The sequence below is a fragment of the Hesperophylax consimilis genome, chromosome 9 (assembly GCF_061612785.1).
Source record: "Hesperophylax consimilis isolate HC1 chromosome 9, BYU_Hcon_1.0, whole genome shotgun sequence".
NCBI classification, from domain to species: Eukaryota; Metazoa; Arthropoda; class Insecta; order Trichoptera; family Limnephilidae; genus Hesperophylax; species Hesperophylax consimilis.
Genome location: NC_142844.1, coordinates 13,299,673 through 13,324,225, shown reverse-complemented (window position 1 = coordinate 13,324,225; position 24,553 = coordinate 13,299,673). Strand labels below are relative to the sequence as shown.

The following is a 24,553-nucleotide window of genomic DNA, read 5'->3' as shown; positions in this document are numbered from 1 at the left end:
TACCCAGTCATAAATATTTAATATATGACAAAAATACCTAATAACAAAAAAAGAGATTCATAAACAAAATCTTTGTGGTTTATTATTATTATTGGTAAATTTGACCAGTCGGTGGCTGAATTGACATCGCGCTTGGGTTCCACCGAGGCGTAGTTTGTTTAATTCCTCGACTGGCTAAGTCCTCCATCACAACACAAGCAACATTTTTTCGCTTACTGTGGTGGTCGTGGGAGATTTAAAAATATTGTCAGGTTATTCGTAACCCGGGAATGTTTGTCTTTCTTTTAAAAAAAATATATTATTAACTTTCGGCGCACTTACCAAGCATCTTAACGGTTTTAAAAAACGTTTTTTTACCATACGAGTTTTCGTCAACATGAGCTAGAAGGGATTGACTAAGTACACAGTTCAAAATCCAACGCAAATTTATAAAAATGCTGCTTCTGAAATAAAATTTAAAAAAACAACAGATGGTTTTAATATTATGGTAGCATCACGAACATTTCACATTTCTATAACACCAAAAAGTTTTGCTCTCCATTACCAGCAAACTTGTGGCATTTTTCAACTTTACAACACTTCCCTTTCTCCAGGAGAAATTAATACGAGAGCGAACTATTTTTTAAATCCAAAGACTTTGACGAAGTTTACACTTCTATACCTCAATATGTTCATGTTTATCGGCTATTTTATTTTCACTTTCACATTACTCGCAAGTTTTAGAATGTCCTGAAATTTATTTGTGTTACTTGCTGAAGCTAAACTGATTTTTTAAGGTAAGGTAAGAGTTTGAGATTTGATTAATACTGTTACTTACGAGTATCGGACTTTAAAAATAATATGGAATAGAAAAAGTTCCGCTCCACTGGAGTTTACAATAGACAATCGTACATTCAATTCCTTCAGAGACATCAACTTCATCTATGGCATAAAAATCTTCTGTCAAAATGATGGGAGTATTATGTCAAAAAAGGTTAGAATCAGTAATAAAAAATAATATAAATTGAATGAAATTTACTTCAAAGGTCTTCATCTTAAAAATTTCTGACAAATGTTCAATATTTTTTTCGGGTTTTCCTGATGTACAGATAAAAGACTTGTTTTCTTTTGATACAAAGCATAAAATATTTATTTTGTTATTATCTCTTTGGTTTTATGGGGAAAAATAGTTTGAAGGAGATCTTTATCGATGGCGTGATATCTCAAATATTATTGGAAAATCTACAATATAAGTAAGATTTCATTCATGTACATAACAGTAAATTAAAAAAAAAATATAGCCTAACAAATAATGTATTGATATTTTGGTAAGTTGATTCGTTATTTGTTAACTGTTTTTAATGGTTCATAACTGAAATAATATACACACAGTTATCTCTGTTGTCGGATCCCTTCAAATTCTGACCACAAAACAAATTCACTTGTTAACCTACATTGTTTGGTTTTCAGGTAGAGAAAAGATGCCTAGTGTTATCTGTATGGCGTCCGACTTCTTCTATCCGAATATGGGAGGAGTCGAAGAACATATTTTCAACCTATCACAATGTCTGCTTCGTAGAAACTATAAAGTGATTGTAGTTACTCATTCATATGGCAATCGAAGTGGCATCAGATACATGACGGAAGGACTGAAAGTATTTTACCTTCCCATTAAAGTATTTTATAACCAGTGCATTCTACCTACAATGATATGCAATATTCCCTTAATTAGAAATATTCTTATAAGGGAAAGAGTTGATATCATTCATAAACACTCTGCTTTTAGTGCTCTTGGACACGAAGTCTCTTTGGTTGGAAAACTAATGGGGCTTAAAACCGTTTTCACAGACCACAGTTTATTTGGGTTTGCAGATACATCGGCAGTATTAACAAACAAGTTCCTGGAGTTGGCTCTCGCTGATAATAATCATTGTATTTGTGTGTCTCATACGGGCAAAGAAAATACAGTTTTACGGGCAAAAGTGCCTTGTGATCGAGTGTCTGTGATTCCTAATGCGGTGGATGCCAATGTGTTTACTCCGGACCCGTCGAAAAGAGATCCTAACAAAATAACCATTGTGATTGTGTCCCGGTTAGTTTACCGCAAAGGAGTTGACTTGATGGCTGCGGTGATGGCAGATCTGTGTCCACGATATCCTGAAGTCAACTTCATAGTCGGTGGGGATGGACCTAAAATGTGGCTTCTGCAACAAGTTCGTGAGAGAAAAGGGCTTCAAGAACAAATCACTCTTCTTGGAAGTTTGGAACATTCACAAGTAAGAAGTATCCTCAACAAAGGAAACATTTTCTTAAACACCTCACTTACTGAGGCGTACTGTATGGCCATAGTAGAAGCTGCTGCCTGCGGACTTCAAGTTGTATCTACCAAGGTTGGCGGCATCCCGGAAGTGTTACCTGAAAAGCTTATATACCTTACTGAACCCAATGTCGAAGGGCTTATCATCGGTCTCGAAAAAGCCATTTCAGACTTAAAAGATGGAAAGAATCTTTGTCCTTACAAATGCAATTCCATGGTGAAAGGAATGTACAGTTGGTTCAATATAACTCAGCGGACAGAAATAGTGTACAGACAAATATCCAAGGAACCCAACAAGTCAATAGGAGAAACTCTGAAAGATTATATTCCCTGTGGAGTCTGGCCATATCTCTTAGTCATCAGTTTAGTATATTTATTATTACAATTCATGGAATGGTTTCATCCAAGAAACTGTATAGACATAGCCAAAGACTGGAAAGAAAATACTTCACCGAGAAAAAGAAATAAGCAAAAAGCTCATAATAGTTGAAATTATATCTAAATAGTAATTGAAATTATACATAATTAGTAGTTCAAATTATACAGCAATATTAGGTGATCATTTTACTATTATTTAATAAATTACTTACAACGTAAAACAAAACTTTTTGTAAGAATGTAGTTATTTCTTCACTGCTAAAGAAAAAGTGTTGTTCAAAATCGTCAAGTATTTAATTTTACATGAGAGTCGCTAACGGAAAGCTTTACATTGAAAATTGTATTCATACTACCTGCGTTCATAGGTATTGGTGATTACGGCAGTATATATATATATATATATTGCTTTCCAGTGATGATAAAGATACTTTCAATGATGGTATGGTTTTTACATATAACTTATTTGTATATTATGACTGAACTCTCACCTTTTTAAGTTATGTATCTCATTAAAAATGTTTCACAAGCTTTTCAGAATAGGAAGTAACTATATAATTTGACCGGTCGGTGGCCGGTTGGCATCGTGTTTGGGTCCCACCCAGGCGTAGTGTGTTCAAATCCTCGACTGGCTAAGTCCTCCATCACAACACAAGCAACATTTTCTGCTTACTGTGGTGGTGTAGGAGATATTAAAATATTTTCAGGTTATTTGTAACACAGGAATGTTTGTCTTTATTTTATTAAAAAAAAAGAAAATTTCTTTTTTAACCCCTTCAATAATCATTTAAAAATTAAAAATGGAAAAAAAAACACCTTTTTTTATCAATGAATTTTATTTACTGAAAATATATATCCTCATATAAAAGCCATATTCGGGCCCAAAATGGGACTGAATATTGATGTTGTGGTGCATAGTGTGAAAAAATAATTAAAAATTTTCTTTAGTATGAATTCCGAATTCTGGCACATAATAGCCGCCCGAGTATACTCGGGCGTGGTCCTTAAGAGGTTAAACAATTTCCATAATGTGAACAATCAATTTTTGTTAGAATAACATTATTGTAGTTATATTTTATTTCGTATTGTGCAGATAAAATATAAATCAGTGTGTTACTTCATTTGTTTATTCCCCGTAGTCAAGATTGATGTTCAGTACTTCCCAAAATATTTGATTGTAGGTGCTGGTAAAATGTAACCATTGCTAAGACTGCAAAACAATTTTATGTTTTTTTTTTAAATAAATATTAATATTTTACCATTGTATTTTTTACTCCTCTCTGTTTATATGTTGAAGGTACTGGAGATTTTGACCGTAAAATCTTTAGGTAGGTAACTTAACAAGTATTATGTTTAATTCATTTTTCAGTTTCCTTATTTTGCAACCGAAAATACACAACAAAATAAGTGTTTGCCGAACGCGAACCTAATAGATGAGAAAAGTCTGATAGTTCTTTGGCTACAGCATATTTCTATTCCAGGTTTAGATGTCATTAATATTTTCCAACCTCTGATAGGAGCCGACCTGGAAGAAGCGGTTTTTGAGTTAATTAAAACACATTTATTACTTATTATGACACAATTTATTCTGTAATAAGTTTATAATTAGACATCATAAAAGTATTCAGTTCTACCATGCGTATGAAGATCGTCACACGTATTTGGCACATTAATATTGTATGGCTATTCACATTAATTTCAATTATACTTTTTACACAGGGTCAAAATGTATACATTTGTATGACACTGCAACATCAGTTCTCAACAAATTGCTTCCATAAAAATTTATACTGTTGGTAATTTTGTACATTTTCAACATATTTAAAAAATTAATACATCAGTAAACAAAAAGAAAACAAGTTACAATTTCAAAATTATATGCTTTGATAATATTAATTAAAAAATTTTAATATCCAATCATGCGAATAATTATTTAGAATAAACATTTCACTTATTTACAAAGTTTAAATCCACATGGTTAATAACAAAAGTAGAGATACAAAACATATACGATTTCTTGAATTAGGAAATATTTTTCACTTTCATTCAGGTTGATTCTTTGTTTTAAATGGTAGAATAGCTTAGAAAAACGCTAATAAGTATTTACAATGAGGTTCATCAGACATCTTCAACAATTTTTATATTTCTAACTACTTTTTACATTATTTGTCGTATTGTAAAGCTGACGGTTAATTTCCGCCAAAGGAAATATTGTTTTTCTTTCAACAATACAAAAATGAAATGACAGTTTATTGAAATATAAAAGGCACATTTTTAATTTTAAAAGTTGATTCTATCAAGAATTATTACTGCATTTAAGTCATCAGTCGTTATTTTGCTAGCTATTTCAATTTTCAATATGGCAAGAAAACACATTGAGGTTTATATTTTAAAAACCTTGATACAAGGTTAAAAACATAAATATGCACATTTTTTATAGATCACCTTTCTTGATTTCACAATATATAAAATATTATTTATTAATTACATTTACTGTACACTTCTTATTTACACAGAATTTTCAATTTCACTATTTGTCCTTATAAATACTGATTTTGTTTCATCAAACATACTCTTCAGAGGGTTTGGGCCCGCTGTTAGGAAGTCTTAGAGATGAAGGAACACGTCCATTCATAGAGTCTGGAAGCTCTGCAATGTCTTTAAACACTCCTACTAAACTTTCAAAGTTGGGACCCCAGTTGAGAAGGTAGTCCCAGCCTAAAGCAGTCGGGGCAGATGGGGACCCATCTGACTGTCTGTACAATGGTCCACCCATATGCGTGGAAAGATCATCATCGGAAGCTACTAAAGTACTAAGGGAGCCTCTGAATGAAGAATCAAATCCATCATACGACGGCCGTAACATTGGAGGCTTGCCAGCGCTGGTGTTACCACTGTCGTTAGCTCTTCTGTCATCATCGTCTGGTTTGGAATACTTGTCTCCCGCTAAACTATTATTGTCGTATTCTATTTCTGAACACGTAAAACTATCATTTCCACTCTCATCTGTTGTTGTTGAGCTGTGGTGATCTGCAGCTGGTGAGTGCATATGGGGCAGATGGTGGGAAGGACCATTTCCTCTCGGAGCTTCGCTGCTGCTGGAAACTGCATCCAAAGTTGAAACTAAACTTGATGTTCTTGGTCTAGCATTTAGTCTTTCAATCTCTTCCGCTGTTAGTCCCATCGGACCCGATCCTACAGACCCCACATGTCCGACATGCGGTGCTTGTGGAGGTGCACCTGGATTCTTTCTGCTCGCTGATGAGCTTTGTCCACTTAATTGTGACATGACTGGACTATTTAAACTTCTTTCACTATTACTATGAAGCACATCTTTTCCAACTCCTCCAGAACTAGATGTTGTTGCCAGCAGTGCGCTCTGCAAGGGTTTTCCAGAAATGTCGTGAAGAGTTAATATTCGGGGCTGTTGCGAACTGAGCTCACTGCTTGGTGAAAGTCTAGCGAGAGGTGTAGTTTGGTGTGGTCTTGGAGCAGTGGGTTGTGATGGCTGTGGTGGCGCTCGTGGAAATGCAGCATGCCTGTGTTGTTGTGCGGCTTGATGTTTATGTTGATAACTTGCAACTGGTGGGGGGGTGGCTTTATATTTTCTTACACCTCCAGCCTCTCTGTATCCTTTGTAATGATAAACAATGTCAATATCAGATGGTGCAATTGAACTAGCATTCTCTAGGTCGTAATGTTCTGGTGTTTCTGAATTCATGTCCATTCCCCCCGGGTGATCATGAGGGTGGTGGGCGGGGTTAGATGTTGGAGGTGGCGGAGGGTGATGATCTTCCCGGAGCGGTGGGCTTTTGCCTACAACTTCCCTTTCTATTATATCAGGTCTTTGTGGTCTCTGATGTTCAGCTCCAATTATTTCTCTCTCCTTGTACTTTTTGGATATAAGTTCTGGTCCGACCATGTGATGTCCACCAACTCCACGAATAACATCTCCATTTTCTGACAAGTAACCCAGGTTAGAGTCTCCAGAGTGTAGTCCTCTATTCATAACGCCGTCATTAGAGGATACCAGGTTAGATCCCATTATCGTTGATCCTCCGTTTTGTTTAGAATGCAATCCGGGAGCTTTACCAGAATGCCCAGTTTTCTCTTTCTTTTGCTTTCTTAGTCTGAACACTACGAATGATACTAAAATCGCCACGATGAGAATAACAAAGAACACAATAACGAGAGTGATTCCAATGCTCAATGGGTCGGGGGCTTGAGTAGCTCCAATGCCAATAGGACCGTGACAACCGTAGAACACTTTTCCATTTTGTAACACTTCGTTGAAAACACTTCCCGATCCATTGAATGGCTGAATTTCATTGTTGACACTGAAGTTAGCAAAACATCCTTCAAAGTTGGAGGGGTTGAAATTTTGGTACAGTTCTCTTCTGACACCTCCGAGGGATAACACTGTTAGGTATGGATCCAGAAAATCGTGAACACCAGCAGAATCCAATTCATCACCAATTTGGAAGTCATCTAACAAAAGTTGAAGTCCACGATTATGTGAATGCAGCGTGATGTTATGCCACTGTCCATCGGAAATACCATTAGGGTTAACTCCCGTCATGTTGATAGAGGTTCCTTGCTTGGAAGTATAAACAATCTTCCCATCTCTCAGTTCCAATATTGTGTAATGTTTGTTGGTTCCGGCAAACAATATGACACCTTCTGTTCTTATTGTACGGAAGAGCACTGAAATGCTTTTGGCTGGCGAAGATAGTTGTATGGGCAAGTTATTCACATTGGATGCGGTAGCTGATCTTTCTTGTCTATGATTATACCAAAGTGTCGATCCTCTATAAAGGCCTTCAAGAAGTTGCATTCGGCGATGTTTTTCCGAGATAACAAACTCTATAAAACCTCCGTCATTTACTGAAATTGGTTCTAAGGCATTATCACAATCGGGAGCCATTAACTGTGCTCCACACAGACAAGATGCTGTCTTCCATCTATCTAAACACGTTCCGAAACCTCCACATCTCTTGTTGTCATGATCACGATTGGGTGCAGCTGAACAAGGTCCATTCGAAGATCTTCCGCAAGTAGAATCGATCCCTCGAGCTGTGATGGGGCTGCTCAGATTTAGGGCTCGTCCATTTACCGAGACACTGTGCAGACAGCCAATCAGGTCATCAGAATGTATTTGTCCAGGTCTCTCCAAGACTGGGTCAGCATTGGTCAGTCCTCCAATCAGCAGTGCTTGATTGTTGAAGTTGAGTGTCCTGAAATGAAAATAAAATAAAATTATTATAATTGCTAAACAAATTTCGGTTATGTCCAAAACCAGTTGGTTTCATCAAAAAGTAAAATAGTATATACCAATTTACAGTATTAAAAAAAAAAAATTATTACATTTATAAATACATGATAATCTCATTTCATTATCAATAATTTATTATTGCTTATTGCAGTGTGGTATTCATTTGATTAAGTCTTTTGGTAATTTTTATGTTTCATAATGACGGGCTGCAGTCTGCATAATAACATGTATTGTTTATCACCTCTTCCTAATAACCTTTTTATGTCAACCATAAACACCACTCAACTTCAGGGTGATTTCATCAGCAAAATAATCTTATATTATTGGTATATTGTTTTATCTCATCATGTTTGAATATGAAATAATATTAAATGTCATGTTGTGATTTGTATAATCTTTTTAAAGAAAGATTGTATGAAAAACGAAAATTATTCTTACCCAGTTGGTCCAATATCGTCAGCATAGCATGCATTATCTCCAGGTCTGCACTCCACACATGTGTCTCCGTGCTCAGAGCAGTGGGCAATGCTGAGAGAAACAACTCGACCATTCCTTGTTGCTGTGATCTTGTGCCATTCTCCATCTGCCAGAGTTCCAGTGTGTCCAGGTATAGTCACTGAGGTAATTGAAGTACGAGCACCTCCAAATGAAAATATTGCTTTTCCTCGCACTAATTCTATGGCAACAAAGTCAGATCTTCCTCCAGTCTGAGCGCCATAGTTATAAATCAAAAGTGAATCAGATTTGGTTGTAGCAAAGATTATAGAAATGTCATTTGTTGCCGCATCTAGCGCTGGGAATGTCATGTAAGAAAGTTCATTGAAGCCAAATGTTGATTTTTCACAATGCCTTCCGTAACGACCGTCGAGGCAGCTGCATTTGTACCCTGGCTTCAAACTGACACACAGACCATCATGAAGACAAGGATTGGGCCGGCATGAATCTGCCACTGCTTCACATTGATTTCCTCGGTATCCTGGGCGGCACAGACAGAAGAACGTTGACCCATCAGAGCTTTCTCTGCAAGAGCCACCATTGCGACATGGGTTACCAGAACAAGCATCTCCACGTTCCAGCTCACATGTCTTCCCCTCTCGTGAAGCCAAACAAGTGCATTGAAACTCAAATCCTTGTCTCCTGCATTTTCCTCCTGACTGACATGGATTTGGGGTACAAGGATCTTGACGCTTTTCACACTTGGGGCCTGTAAAGCCTTCTGTACATCTGCAAGTAAAGTCATGGCTTACCAACGGTGATGTAAATATTAGCGTTTGGCTGTCTGTTATGCTTGTGTCCTCATGAACTCTTATCTCTTCGCTGCAGATTCCCCCATTTTGACAAATGAGTGTTTGACACGGAGAATAACCTATTCTTATTTGTGGAGATTGCAAAAGGAGGATCATAGCTTCATGTTTTCTATTGAGTCTATCGTACACATAACTTTTTGGTCGTAAGCCACGCTGGTGTTTGATGGCGATTGATAATTCTAGACCGTGGTCTACTTCGTATAAACTGTATAAAGACAGTGAGTCGTCTACATCCAAACTACTCTTCATCAAATCAAGCAGGCTTCTATAATAGTGCGCTAAGAATTTGGATGCTGTCATGTTTTCGACACGAACAGTTATGGATTGATCAACGGTAGAGTTATCAAATGATAGAAATTCAACAGTTACTGTAGATATGACATTGCTATGTTTACCATCATTACCAGAAACTGATAGTGAATATCCCTGACCTGATGTAATTCGAGCAGCGTGAAGGTCGCATCCCTTTGGAACATTGAGTACTCCATTTGGGTTTGGTCCGTTAATAATTTTACAACTGTATTCTCCACTAGTGTCCGGATCGTTGGGATGCACATCAGCAATTTTACCTATGGGTAAGATGTCATTGAAGGCGTGAATCAACACATGCACAGATCTTGGTGTGGATGGACTGTCATTTTGATCAAGAACAACGACTTTCACGTAATGTTGTGAATGCATCCTTGGAGTACCACTGTCTTCAACTTCAATCAGAATTTCGAGTTCTGGAGTAATTTCTCTATCGAGGCTTTTTGTTGTGCGTAAAACACCTGTATGCTTTTCCATTTTGATCAAGTTTTTGTGTTTTCCTCCAATCAAATAATAAGTAAACGGAGCACCGTTTGGTGGCAGATCTGGATCTGTTGCCGATAAAGTCATCACGCTGGTATTCGGGGGTTCATTTTCTGTTACATAGCCAACTACTTCAGGTGGATCAAATACAGGTCCATTATCATTGATGTCACTCAATGTAATTTTCACTGTTGTGGTACCAGTTTGTGGAGGAGTTCCTGTATCAATAGCTCCTAAAATAAGTGTGTACAGCGGGATTGTTTCTCTATCCAATTGCAAAGCTGTTTCTATGTCTCCAGTTTGTGGATCCACTTTGAAGGCTTGGTCTGTATTGCCACCGATAATCGAATAACTGAACTGATTATTCTGTGGTCTCACATCTTTGTCAATAGCTTTCACTGTCATAACCATTGTGCCGTGTATTGCTCCTTCTGAAACTGATGTTTCATACAACTTTTGTAAGAATTCTGGTGGATCGTTTCCATCTTGAATCGATATAATAACTTGGGCTTCGTCTGTATCGTTGCCACGTATTCCTCCATAATTTTTAGCCATTACAGTTAAAACTACGCGATTTTGTGTTTCTCTATCCAAATTCCTGGACACAAGAATGATTCCTGTTTCTGAGTTTATTCCAAAACCTTTGTCATTGCTGGATCCGACGAACAAGTAGTAAACTTTACCATCTTCTCCAGCATCTTGATCAGTGGCTTGTATCAGACCAATGCTGGTTCCTACTTCTGCAGATTCTGACACATCAAAGTGGAATACTGGTTGTATGAACTTCGGATAATATTCATTTACTCCGGTAATGTGGATTATGACTTTGGTTGATCCGTACATTGGTGAGTCAGGATTGGCAGCAACAATATCCAAAGAATAAGCATTTGATTCTTCAAAGTCAAAGCTAATTTTGGAAGAAATTTTACCAGTTTTTTGTTCTATTTCAAATACATCTTTGCCTGAACCACCAACAACTGAGTATTGAATGATTGAATTTTTAGGCGAATCTTTGTCGTAAGCATGAACAATGTAAACAAAACTATTTGGAGCAGAGTTTTCAGGCAAGAAGGCGTTGTATTCACTTTGATTGAACTTTGGAGCATTATCGTTGATGTCGGTCAATGTTACAGTTAGCATAGCTGTTGCTTGTAGGGGTTCGAATCCAAGATCTTCAGATGTTAAATTCAAATGGTATTCTTGAACAGTGTCATAATCCAGAGATTGTAAAATTGTGACAGCACCGGTGACAGCGTCAACACCAAACTCTTTTCGCTCATTTCCACTAGAGATTGTGTATCGTACCATTCCGTTTGGACCATCGTCGTCATCCGAAGCACTGACAGTCAGGATAGTAGAACCAACTGGCTCATTTTCTGGTACAATCACTTGATAACTTAGAGCAGTAAATGTAGGTGAGTAGCGGTTTTGACCAGTTACAACCAATGTCACTAACACTTCATCTTGCTGCGGTGGCACACCTCTGTCGACTGCTTGAATCTTCAAGAGGTACATTTTTCCTGCTCCTGTTATTGGTTTGGTAACAACGATCCAACCTTGAGATTTATCAACCATGAAATATTCTGTACCGTTTCCTCCTGCTTGTAAGTAATCAATTTCAGCATTGACACCAAAATCAGACTCGTCTTTAGCTGCTACTTTCATTATTCTTTGTCCAACAACTGCTCCTTCAGGAACAGGTGATAAATATTCCCTCAGATCAAATTTAGGTGCATTATTGTTTGCGTCTACAACATTGATAGTCACGAGGCACTCAGAAGACATAGGAGGTTTTCCGTTATCTGTTGCCAAAATAATGACAGAGTACATATTTTCTGGTGAGGACTCCATCTGTGTTTGCTTGTATTTTAATGTTTTCTTGCTAAATACTTCTCCTGATGCGGGATCCACAGTGAAAAGATCAGAAGGTTGTTGCAGAGAATAGGAGATGACTGAATTGGGTCCTTGCTTATCTCTGTCTGTGGCGGTGACTTGTCCTACAAACATCACATCCCTTTGGAGTTCTGGGAAATTAAAACTGTAGTACGAATGTTCAAACTCTGGTGCATTATCATTCTGATCTTGGATAGTGATGGTCAGTGGGGTTTCAGCTCTCCATGCTCCATCTACAGCTGTTACTTTGAGCAAGTATTCGTCTTGTTGTTCTCTGTCAAGTGGGCCGGCAACAGTTACATTCCCGCTTACTGGATCAATAACAAACTTCTCTCCAGGATTGTCGGTAAAGCTATATGTAGCATTCGCATTTTGTCCTATATCTTGATCTGAACTTGTAACTCTGATGACAAATGACCCAACATCTGCATTCTCTGTGACGTTAACGCTGAATAATCTGGTGAACCTTGGAGGGTTGTCATTTTTATCAAGAACTGTCACAAGCACAGAAGCAGTTCCCGTCATTTGAGGATTTCCGTGATCTACAGCTTCTACCACCAGTTCGTAAAATGGAATATCTTCCCGGTCTAATCGCATGCTTGTGTAGACTTCCCCTGTTTCGGAATCAAGTTCAAAAGCTCCTTCATAATCGTCGATTAACTTGAAGGAGATTTGACCATTTTCATTGGAATCGGCATCAGTGGCGACAATTTTGACAACCAGCAGTGGTGGTGGTTCCTCTTCGAGAACGGATGAGTTATACAAAGCGCTTTCAATGACAGGAGCATTATCATTTGAGTCGGTGACATTGATTTCCAGTTCTAAGACTGTTCGCAGTGGAGGGTAATCTGAGTCTCTGGCTTCTATCCAGACTTCATACAGTGGTAAGGTTTCATAATCTAACCCTTTTCCAGTAACAAGTACTTCTCCTGTCACAGCATCGATTTTCAAAGCGTCTCCCACATTGCCTCCTGCGATTGCATATTGAATATTCCCAGCTGTCTCTTTCTTGGGAGATGTTGCACTCAGTTTGGTAACCAACTGTCCTTCGGCTACATTTTCTTTCAAAGTGAAATATGTTTTAGGGGGTGAGACAAAAACTGGAAACAGGTTGGCAGATTTCAAGGAAACTTTCAATTCGGCCATTGCGTATTTTGGAACGATGCCATGATCCGAAGCTCTGATGAGAAGTTTGAATGTTTTGTCGAGTTTGATGTGTGCCTTGAATTCATCTGAAGCTTTAATGACTCCAGTTTCAACATTGATCACAAATTTAGATTCGTCTTCTCCGCTGAGTGAGTATTCAATCTTGCTGTTGAGTCCAATGTCTGCATCGATGGCCTTTGCTCCAAAGACAAATTTTCCCGGAACGGTGTTGTCTGGAATGTTGACAACATAGCGTTCGCTGGTGAATGTTGGGGAGTTGTCATTCTCATCTAAGACAGTGATGGTGAGGTTGACAGTTGTGGCTCTGGGATCAGTGGCCGAACAGTCCTGTGCCATCAGGGTCATGTAATACTCTGCTGACTCCTCTCTGTCCAAACTAATTGATGTAGAAATGACTCCAGTGTCTTGATCAATGTGGAACCTGTCAACTTTGTCTCCCAGTAAGCTGTATCGAATCTTAGAGTTGATTCCTGTATCTTTGTCAGTAGCTATGGGAGCAAGCACCTCGGTGCCTGCTGGAAGATTTTCTGAGATGGTGGTCCTGTAGGATTGTCTGGCGAATTCAGGACTGTGGTCGTTTACATCCTGTACCACGATTCGGACTGTTCCAGTCCCAGTCAGGGGAGGTGATCCTGGAAAAAAGAAAACAATTTGTTAGTTAAATAGGAAATCTTGTACAGGTACATCTTATAAAATTACGTGTTAAATGCGGGAAAAAACAAGTAGTTTTTATACATTATGTTCTAAGCATGTGGATTTGACTTTTCAGCCTCTTGTTTGCGTGATAAATGAACATAATGAGTTGAATAAGAAAAATAAACATCATGATAATTCTACCATTTTTTTCATTCTTGTTGGTTCAAGCTATTTCCAGCCACTAATGATGCTCCTGAAGTTTATATCGCGAGTATCCCTCCACATAAACAGTTCCGAACTATTATTTCTGTTGTTAGCTGTGACTTGTGCATGTAGATATCTGTGGCTGCTAAAAGCAACCACTGTAACTATGGCGCAGCCAGGGTAGAATTGTAGAAATGTAAGAACGTGAACAATTATACTCGACCATGCTGCTTTAAAATAAAGCAAATACCTATTGCAGGAGATTAATAGAAACTGATTGCGCATGATTTCTGTATTGAATCGTGATTGCAGCAAAGTTCTGCACCTATTGTTGCCGATGCATTTTTCCCGCAGACGATCTCAAAGTAGTTTCTCGTTGTCTATTGCAGCACTATTGGCTACCCTCTGGAATTCAACAGTGATCCCAGCAGTCTTACTTAGCCTTAAATTTCCAATTTTTTGCAACAGGTGAATTAAATTCATATGGACAACTGCTGAACAAATAGTTCATTAGAAATATTTAACAGTGTAAACAGAACCAGCAAACCATATTTCATCACAGATTTTTCTAATGAATCAGTCATACAATTCACATAAGTATGTTTTTTTTGCAATTTCGAAGGATAAATAAATTTTAGTTGAGATGTTATTTATTTTGTCAGAATCCATAAACTTTAATGAGATGTTTGGACACGAACCGCACCCATTACAGAAATTCTAGACATAATCATTCAATACTAGCAGTTAAAAACCCGCTCCGCGGGTTTTTGCTGCTAGGCCCTGCGGGCGGCACTTCTTCCTCGGCACTGATATTAACTGTAAAGCTGCCGACAGACGTAGCTATAAAAGATCAAAAGTTATTTGGCTTGGCGTATTTCGGCATATCGCTCGCCATACATTTCAATTGGAAATGTACGGCGAGCGATATGCCGAAATACGCCAAGCCAAATATCTTTTGATCTTTTATAGCTACGTCTGTCGGCCCCATTATGGTACCTAATATAATTTGCTCATAGGAGACTTGCAGTGCTTAAATATGTGTTACAACCGTCAATGTCTATAAGTTGAATCAATATCGTATAGTTTGTCACAACAATTAAAGATAGTTATATCAAAGTTGACTGAAATAATAGATTATTACATATTGATTAATTGTACCCGTGTTTATGGATAAAAGGAGGGTAATTGTGCGATGAGATTAACAGTCGGTTTAATTAAAAGGTGTAAATTTTACTCCAACTGGTGGTAATTCTTTACCTAAAACTGTTACTGTATCTAATAAAGTTTAAAGTTAGAATATATATACACCTTCATCAGGAGAGTAAAAATCTATATATAAAGGTAGATTATTACAATATAGCGCCCCTGAGGTGATATCTCACAAAAGCGGCGCTATACAAACTGTCCAATTAATAAATAAATATAATGTTTACATTTTATTATGTACGTATGCATTGATATACAATGGAAATAGATAAAATAATGTTATCCTATTAAACTTTATTTTATTAAAAAACAAATAACTTTTTTAACATCACTTTATTATATACAAACAATACATGTTTCATGAACGAAGTATACACCGAAGTCAAAAATTAAATATAGATTACAATTATAAAAAAAGAAGTGGAAGGAGGGGGGAGGGGTAAGAGTAGGCTGGGTTTATAAGAATTAGGAATTACAATATGAAAGACCAGTTAAGCGGGAAAATATTTAAAAGAGAGTTTATAAAAAAAAATCTTGTTAATTATATCTACCTTTATAAACATGTTCTCTTATTTCTAAAATTTCGAAATTATTTATTTGTGATGCTTTATATCCTGTGTGAAGTATTTTAAGACCTGAACAAAAAAATTGCATAAAACCATAAAACAATATATTCATAAGACAAATAACATTTAATAACGGTTATTCTAATAAATTGAAAGTTGAAATACTAAATAAAAAAATTAAACATATTCTCTTCAAACGGTATTTTTACCCTATTTCTTAAGATATAAATAAACAATCAGGATTAAAGCATCGCAAATAAATAATTTTTAAATTTTAGAAATTATAAAACATGTCAATATAAAATCAGATATAATTAATAAGCAAAAAAAATTATAAATAATAATGAAAAATGCCATTGCAAAGTTTAAATAAACTTCCAGAAGAAATCTTCTTATGAAACGCTTAATGGTCAAGTAATTTTGCATATTTAAATATTCGCGCCAGTTATTTGGTTAGTTTTTACACCGCCAGAGGTGCGCTCTGTGTCGGCCAGCTATTGCCGGCCATATTGAATGAACGCGTGCTTTTTTCGTCAAACGTCAAACGTAATCACGTAATTGTGGATAATTTTCACTGTAATTTAATTAATCCAATGGATTATAAACTTTCTAAAATATATTTTCTTCGATATTATCCAAAAATTATATAAGGAGAAACGATATTTTTGAAGAAATGTCGTATTACATGTGGCGATTCTTTTTCAGTATGAAATCGTGTCTTAATTTTTAATGTCTTATTTTTTTGTATCCAGTCGCCTGCAAACCGAAATGAACCTTACGGTTGCTTAAAATTGAGGGGCAGATTGGTATTTTTTGCCTGCAGACCCCCAATGCAGAATTTATCCGAATCACATAATATGAATTTGACCAATCAGAGGGCCTACATCGTCCAGACGCTGGGACAATAATACTATCAGATACGAGGTATAAATCCCATTAGTAAATTTTAAGGTATTTATATTTTTCAAATATATTGGAAAATCGTTTGAACTGCAGAAGACATTCTTAGGTAGCTCTGTACCCACAGAAGCGTGGTAGGGATCGGGTCGCCGTGCCGCAGTACAAATTATGTTCATGATAAATTATTATTTGCGAAATCGATCAGCTACTCTTAGAATAATAATTGCCTGGAATGTCTACCTCCGCGAATGTGACCCTTGCACGATGATTATACATATATTTATTCGTATCTGGAAGGTTTTCTAAGACTCTTTTTTTCAGAATTAAAAAAAAAAATCAACCCGTAAAAAAAGTTTGTTTTTACTATAAAACATCGATTTTAAAATTTATTTTTTTCGTTTGACTGAGGAATATACCTCCCTCCCCAGGAACCGAATTTATCGCCAAATGCCTATCGGGTAGGACCGAAATTTATTTGATATATTAACTATTTTAATGTCATTCGATTTCAGAGAAATGCGTATATGTTCGCGTGTCATCGACAAGGAGTCTATCTGCAGAGAGTATTAGCTGGATTAGATGTCGGAGATGTGGGTAAATTTCCGCTTCCAAGATTTGCATTAATTCCGAAAACAAAAGTGAACTTCAAATAGATGTATTTAAAGGAAACTATTTAATCGTAGTTATTTCAGAAGCCACAGCAATTTTTAGAAAAACATATGTAACGTTTTTAACATCTACCAAATTTAAACATTATTAATACCTTCCTACTAAGTACTATGTGCTCTTTATTGTCATATACCTACATACATTTTATGAACTTCATACCTATCTGCTACTTTATTAAATAAGTACTACTTTAACATATAGGAAGGACATGGCACGATCAAGTGAACCACATATTTGAGTCGGGCCATGTCAAGATTCAGAATAACATAAGGGTATAAATGGGACGATCTATGAATGTGAATAAAGCAAGGAAAAGCTAGGCCAAATAGTTTGTCGGTCCATCCTCTGCCTACCACTGTTGGGAAACGGCACAATAGTTAGTTACAAATCGAGATTGATTTTTAAAAATATATTTAAATATATGATTTTTGGTGACCGGATAAATCATCAAAATGATAATTCATCACATCTTTAAAAAGTCATGGAAAGTGATGAAATAAAAACTTCATTAACTGAGTTAAGTAGGTTAGGTTAGGTTAGGTTTGGTTAGGTTAAATTTATTTTTTTCATAGTTTTAATGACTTTATATCACTTTTTATAGATGTGTTGAATAGTCATTGTGTTGAGTTAGCATTTAACCATGATTTTTATCAAAAATTATCATAGGTTCATGATTAGAGAAATTGGTTTAAAATTTCGTTAACAAAACTAGTAAAAATTGTTCAATACATCGCCAGTTAATACGGTTCAAGCTTGTATTATATGATGGATATTCTCATTCTTGGATTACGGATATGATATGGTCATTCTTGTATTATATGATTGAGACTTTAATAAATCTTTGTCATATAATACAACAACCCGTTTATTATTACAGTGACGTCATGAGCTAAACCCACATATTAATTTCATTTATTAAAAAAATATCATTTCACGTGACTTTTTCTAAGTCAATAATTTATTATAAACCCTCAAAGAACCTGCAAATCGCAGTGTACTTTTATGGTAGGTACCTACTAAAAGACCGTCGGAAGAAGTTCGAATTAAAAGTTTTCATTATTTCCATCGGCGGGGACATCAAATGAACTAAAAGATGGAGTCATTCCCTTAAAACACCGACATTGGCGGCTGCATATTTGTGTCGTTTATTTTAGGATATTACCCACCGTGTACCAGTATGGCCGGGACTCGGGGACGTGCGGTTTATTGCCAATGCGCAACTCGTGATCTTCTGCGGTTAGTTCGCCGATTACAGAGATTTTAATATTTGTTGGCTTCTTTGCTATACCAACCCTTCAAGAGTTCCCTGTAATTCGATATCATTTTGCAAGAGCAGTACAAAAAACTGGACTTTGCAGAAAAATGCTTAAAATTGTTCCCGAATATTTCACGTAAAAGTCCAAGTTAGTTCTTCAAATACTCCTTGTAAGAAACGAAATACTTTCAGAAACCACCTGGCTCTACACAAAGTATTGTAAACTTTGTGTGTGTGCTTTAAGTTCCTACTTACCTATATGAATTAACAAACTGATAAAGGTATAGCATATTTGCACCTCGTTCAGTGCTCTTTGATAACATGTTATTTTAAACGGATATTGCTATTTTTAGTGACCAGATCTGAATAGCCAGGTACTTACCAATCTCTATTTTATTCTTCACATCCCTTACTTCTCATTCAGCATCAATCTCACAACAATCCCCAAGTAAACCTCGTCAGTGAAATTGTAAAAATTGTTATTGTGTACAATGAAAAGTATTTGTATTTAAAATTTTCTTAAGGAACACGATCCAAGTCGTTTTAGAAGATTCGATAACCAAGTAAAGCATTGTGCAAATTTTGGCTTTTTGTGCCACGACATGAATAATTCTTACGTTCCGCCGCCCCAGGAACCGTTTATTGGATAACTAACATCGCTGCCATATGTCATTTACTCCTAGACACGCTGAACCCAGATTTCTATCCACCCTAATACCTTTTTTCTTCCTTTCCTTAAAAAAGCCTCCACACATCACCCCAAAGATGGCATAGGCTTTTAGGGAAAATTATTTTTCTCAGAGCCTCTTGTGTGGAGATAATATAAAATAAAGTAAGGTTAAGTTTTGAGATATCTATTACCTAATAGATATCTATTACCTATAAACCTTTAGGAACATATTAATATCTTACGGACGGGTTGCCGTCCTTCCATTGGTTTCGGGTGGTAGAAACTCGTGTGTATCACGTAAATATAAATAAATAAAAAAAACGTAATAAAAACATTGCAATAAATAGTTACATGCAAATGAAGTTTTTGTGTAGCGATTATTTAAGAACAATACTCGCCTTTATCTCGTGACTGAAATCACTAATAGTGATCATTATATTATTCAGAACATTTGCTACACGCCACAAGCCTCGGATTCGGAAAACTTTTAATGAACCGGATAAGGCTCCGAAGCTTGTCTCGAACTGGAAAATGGATGTGCCACAGTTTGCATATAAACCTTGGATAATTTGCACGGCCTGAGTCACATTTTAATTTAGGCATTTGAGGCTTTCGCGGCGTGGTTGATTAGATGATTTAAGCTTTGGTTATGAATAAATTACCATCCGTCCAATAGTAATAAATAAATCGTTAGATTTACAGCGCTGCTCCACACAGCTACCCAACCAACTACCAACTGGCCGGGAGTTTTGCAAGCTTATTCTGCGTAGGAACATAATCAACATTCAAATTGTAATAATAATTTCAACAATAAGAATGATCATCTGGTTCCCAATAAAGTAGGAATTAATGAAGTGTCGATGCTTATACGCTGTTGCGCTGTAAACAGTTTTGTAATAATTTAGAATAACATATCGAAGGTTGTAATGCGTTTATTGTCAAGCAGAGTTACTGGTGTAATTTGTATTGATTGAATCCGTTTCCAGGTGTCCGGCGTCAATCTGCCGGAGAGATCCATAAATCTCTGTCGCACTCGATCAAAGTGACACGAAAATTTACTGATACCATGTGTATTCATTTTAATCGTGTCGATCGCATAACGATGAGAACATTCGTCCAGCTCTGAGGCTGACTACGGCTGACACACATAAATCGGGTCGCTAATCGCTGAGAACTGAGAACTGGGAACTGGGAACGGCAACTTGGTCCGTAAATCCCCCAAATAATTTAGACAGAAGACAATAAAGAGTTTGTTGGCACCGTGGCTCGCTCGGTACCCGGTGCCTACCTGCTTGCGCTCAGTACTCAGTAACTCTACCTGTGGCTGTTCCTACTGTACCAAGTACCAACGGCAGTTGCTTAGATCAAAATGTAGATACCTAACAGTGGCAGTTACTTGCAGAGTTTCGCTACATAGGATCACAATATTTGGGCCACAATATTTCTTAGTATGACCATCGTGGCAGTGAGATCTAGAGAGAAAGGTTTTTTTGAGATATATGTGACAGTATATTATTTGCAGTTCGTTTCAGAGTGATCGGCGGGAAGCGGGAGACCACCGTTCAGTATCGAAACGTTGCTGGAAGTGGCTTTTGCTATGTTATGTAACCATGTAATAAGCCAAACGATTCCCAGCCTTCCTCATCCCTGCCAACATTTTTCAAATTAGGGATGGATTCATCTCATTAAATCATCTGTTAAAATGATGAAAACTATTAGATAAGATATTTGCATGTTTAATAGTTTCCCTATTGCAAAACTAACCAAAATTTTTGGTTACCTCTTCGGAAATGCAGGGTAATAAGAATAAGCATTACAAAAAAGTGCAAATCTTCGTCTAATATATTATATGACTTTACTTTGACCACAGTACGCAGATTTTTATCCTCTGGCCTGACGAGTATAAAATATTATAATGCGAAATATTGGTATACAAATACATCAAAACTTGTTGTCCGCAGGCTATTGTTTAAAGATAAATTATATCGGGTACATAGAGCTAATATTTTATCGATGATACAACATATATTATCTTGTAACGTTATGGGAGATCATTAAGAATCTAGTCCGTAATTATAAGACACGATGGAAAATATTAAATTTTGAATATTTAACTTGCGAGGAAATAGCTTGACTTTATTAGTTTTTTAAAATGGCTTGATGGTGCACATTATTCTGGGAGATGCAATCATTTGACCATAGCTAAATACTAAATAGTTTAGACTGGAAATGGCTATGTACCTTTACAATAGTATTTACCTACCTCAGGGGCGCTGCATCATTATGTGTAAGGTGCGCGGTGTACACGGGCGGCCGAACGAGGGAGCGGCTTTTTGAATTTGCATATTTTCACTTGATGCGGTAGTCTTCATCACTGAGTCATTATTTTAGACAGTTTATTTTTATTTGCAAGTGTGCATGCAAAAGTTATTACGGAGTCAAAATTTTTTTTTTTTAATGCAGGAATGGATTTCTTAAAGTCTTTGATACGTACCTATAAGTAGTAAAATATATGTGACTGAATTATAAATGCAGATATCCGAAAAGGAGTTAAAAACCAAAATAAGCAGCATTGAAAAAAATCTCAATGAAAAAAAAAACACTTCTTAGTGGTTTCAAGAATATGTAGGTAACTAATATATATTTCGTGGAGATTTGAAAGAAATTAACAATCCACGATCCGTTTCAAAATATTATTGTCAGTGCTTTCACATGAAAGTATCATCGTGCATAACGTTTATACACTGTTGCCAGATCTTGAAAGCTTGTACCAGCTATGGGTGAAGCTTCCAGAACCACACATTTTGTATTATTAGACATTTCTAGCTTGTAACAGATTTTTTTTTCGCACACTGACGTATGTACCCCTTGTTGCGGCCCTGGATGTAATTCCAGGCAAGCCCGCTTAACGTACCTAGGATGTGAATTAGCTCCAAAGAAGAGCCTTGGGCACATCCAATAAGTCACGTACGTGGCCATGAATTCTCACGGCCTTGCAATGTGTCTGCCGAATGTGTAATAGTCAACACAATTATTATTGGTATGCTGACATCGACCCGCGATCCAACGGGCATGTGGCATGGGCATGATCACTCTAGACAACTTCTCTAGACCTGACTCTATTTATACCGGTGACCGTTGCAAACTTAGTATTAAGGCAGATGAATCAATCACGAACGAAGCAATCGAATCAATCAGTCCAAGGAATGTGTTCCAAAACGCGGTGTTAAGTATGTACTTAGTATGGACATTCTTCTGTGTGTTATAATAATTAATAGTAAGTACTATTAATTATTATAACACTGGGTCTTCTCTGGGTCTGATTCTATTTATACCAGTAATCTTTGCATGCTTGGGTGGCAGACGAATCAATGAATACGGAAACAACCGAATCGATCAGTGGAAGGGATGTGTTCCAAAACGCAGTGTTAAGTAGGAACGTATTATAACTCTTTTTCTTTACCTGTCATGTCATTAATAATATGTATCCATCTATCACGTGATCGTTAGAACTCTAAAAACGTTTTCTAGAGTTGACCGTATTTATATCGGTGACCGTTGCAAACTCAAACTGCAGGCAGAGGAAATCGAATCAATCATTGCAATGAATGTGTTTCAAAATGCATTGTTAAGTAGGTGCTTAGTATGGACGTTTCTTCTCTGTGTCATCATTAAAAGGTACCTATTTGCTACAGCTTTTGTATTCAGCCAGTTATAAATAGTTAAATGCGCTGTCTACATTGAAAAATTCTGAGAAAAACATATCTGAAACGAGAGCTGATTTTTTGCTCAAGTTGAATACCTCGTTATCACTTTATTGTATCGCATTAAATGAGCCTATGGCCAAACGTCTCATTCCTTATGTAACTTGGTTTGCGATCCTCGTACGTTTTTTTGATGTGCCAAAAATTGAATAATAGATCTCTGATACATATTGCCAGGAGCTTACCTCTTCTCGTGATGTAAAGTAAGAAATAAATAAGTTGCTGTATCGAAAATCATCGTTTAAACGTGGCTTTTAGGAATCAGCGAGACGAGGTTAAATATGCGATCAAAGCGAGCAGTATAATATTATTTCGAGCCGCGTATAAAAACAAATATTCATTAGGAAATTCAAAACACCTTACAGAGGATGTAAAAATTATCTACAAGGCGACATCAGCAGGCGACCAAAAGTCAAGCATATGCAATGAAATATGTACTTGTCGTAAATTTTAATTAGCAGACGTTAATAGATCCATCGCTCGTTGGTTTTGAACCATTCAAGCATTAAGTTTCTCTTATTATGAGTGGATAAAGCACCGCATATCTGGCCATTATTTCCCACACTCCTAAATAGTTATGGCCGTAATCATTGCGCATAATCGTGTAACGTTATCGTGAATTAAAATGAAATGTCATTATGTTCTGTTATTCGTTTGACGTCCGAAGGTTTGTTTGGAAACCTATTTTTACGATAATATTTCAATCATAATAAAATTTTATAGGTGAGTTACAAATTTTTAATGCCTGTCATTTTTAGAAAACTTAGTTTAGAATATAGTTCCCAAAAAGATTTACTGGCTTTCAAATGAATGTGTACTTTTAAGGGTTCAATTCCAATCACAAACTCTAAAATTCGACCAATTTTATTTTCACTCGTAACTATTAACCAATGACTATCTCTTACTATCGCATTTAGTTGTAAGGATATGATTACGAGAAATAGTTGATTTTTATCAAGTTACCACTTTATATAGAAATTCACCGTTTGCAGTATGGAGCAGCTTTCAATCCGTGTCATTCCTTTCCTGATATATTACATGGACATCCAATAAGGTAACGCTTAACAAGTAACCACGTAGTTGCAGTTCACCAGTGTCAATTCTTGGAAGCATTATTATTTCATCTTTGACATTCCAACGTAAGAAAGACCATCTATTTTATATTTCACAGTTCTAAAAATTCATTATTTTTCATTTCATCGCTGTTGTTAGTTAGTTATTGGGAGAGTTTCAAATTTATCAATTGTCTCGCGACACATAGATACGAGTAAATTCATTCTGTTCAAGTGGTCTTATGAATTTTGCATATTTACCAACCGTGTATTGGTACTTTTAAAAGTCAGTCCATTCTGAAGCTAGTTCATCATCACCCGTTCTTTGGAGCTTTTCATCTATACAGGGTGTATCGGCACGTACCCGACAAACTTTAACCAGCTATTCCTTATCACATTTGAAGTAAAAAATGTTATGGGCACTTTGCGGTCCGGTAACATTTTTTTGTAACAAAAAAATTACCATTCATATTTTCACCACATGTCACCACTGTTTTATCCTTTGTCACAGTTTGAAAACCCATCTGGC

General features: G+C 36.5%; 2 protein-coding genes across 2 annotated transcripts in view; one reads left to right on the top strand and one right to left on the bottom strand.

The window, feature by feature from the left end:
* The first annotated feature begins 1,164 nt into the window (after positions 1-1,164).
* On the top strand, positions 1,165-3,902 carry PIG-A (phosphatidylinositol glycan anchor biosynthesis class A). Its single transcript, XM_089635303.1, has 2 exons — positions 1,165-1,232; positions 1,450-3,902. Exon 2 carries the CDS (start codon positions 1,461-1,463, stop codon positions 2,784-2,786), a length of 1,326 nt encoding a protein of 441 aa, XP_089491429.1. The 5' UTR covers positions 1,165-1,232; positions 1,450-1,460; the 3' UTR covers positions 2,787-3,902.
* A 362-nt stretch (positions 3,903-4,264) lies between these two features.
* The window catches only part of ft (cadherin-related tumor suppressor fat), a 299,682-nt gene continuing 279,393 nt past the window's right edge, over positions 4,265-24,553 (bottom strand). The window contains exons 8-9 of the mRNA XM_089635628.1: positions 8,382-13,734; positions 4,265-7,905 (exon numbers count right to left, since the gene is read on the bottom strand). Of these exons, the coding sequence (XP_089491754.1) occupies positions 5,235-7,905; positions 8,382-13,734 (8,024 nt within the window). The 3' untranslated portion in view covers positions 4,265-5,234. The remainder of the gene's footprint in view (positions 7,906-8,381; positions 13,735-24,553) is intronic.

Coding starts and splice junctions, on each gene's coding strand:
- PIG-A (XM_089635303.1), top strand. CDS start 1,461: ATGCCTAGTGTTATCTGTATGGCGTCCGACTTCTTCTATCCGAATATG.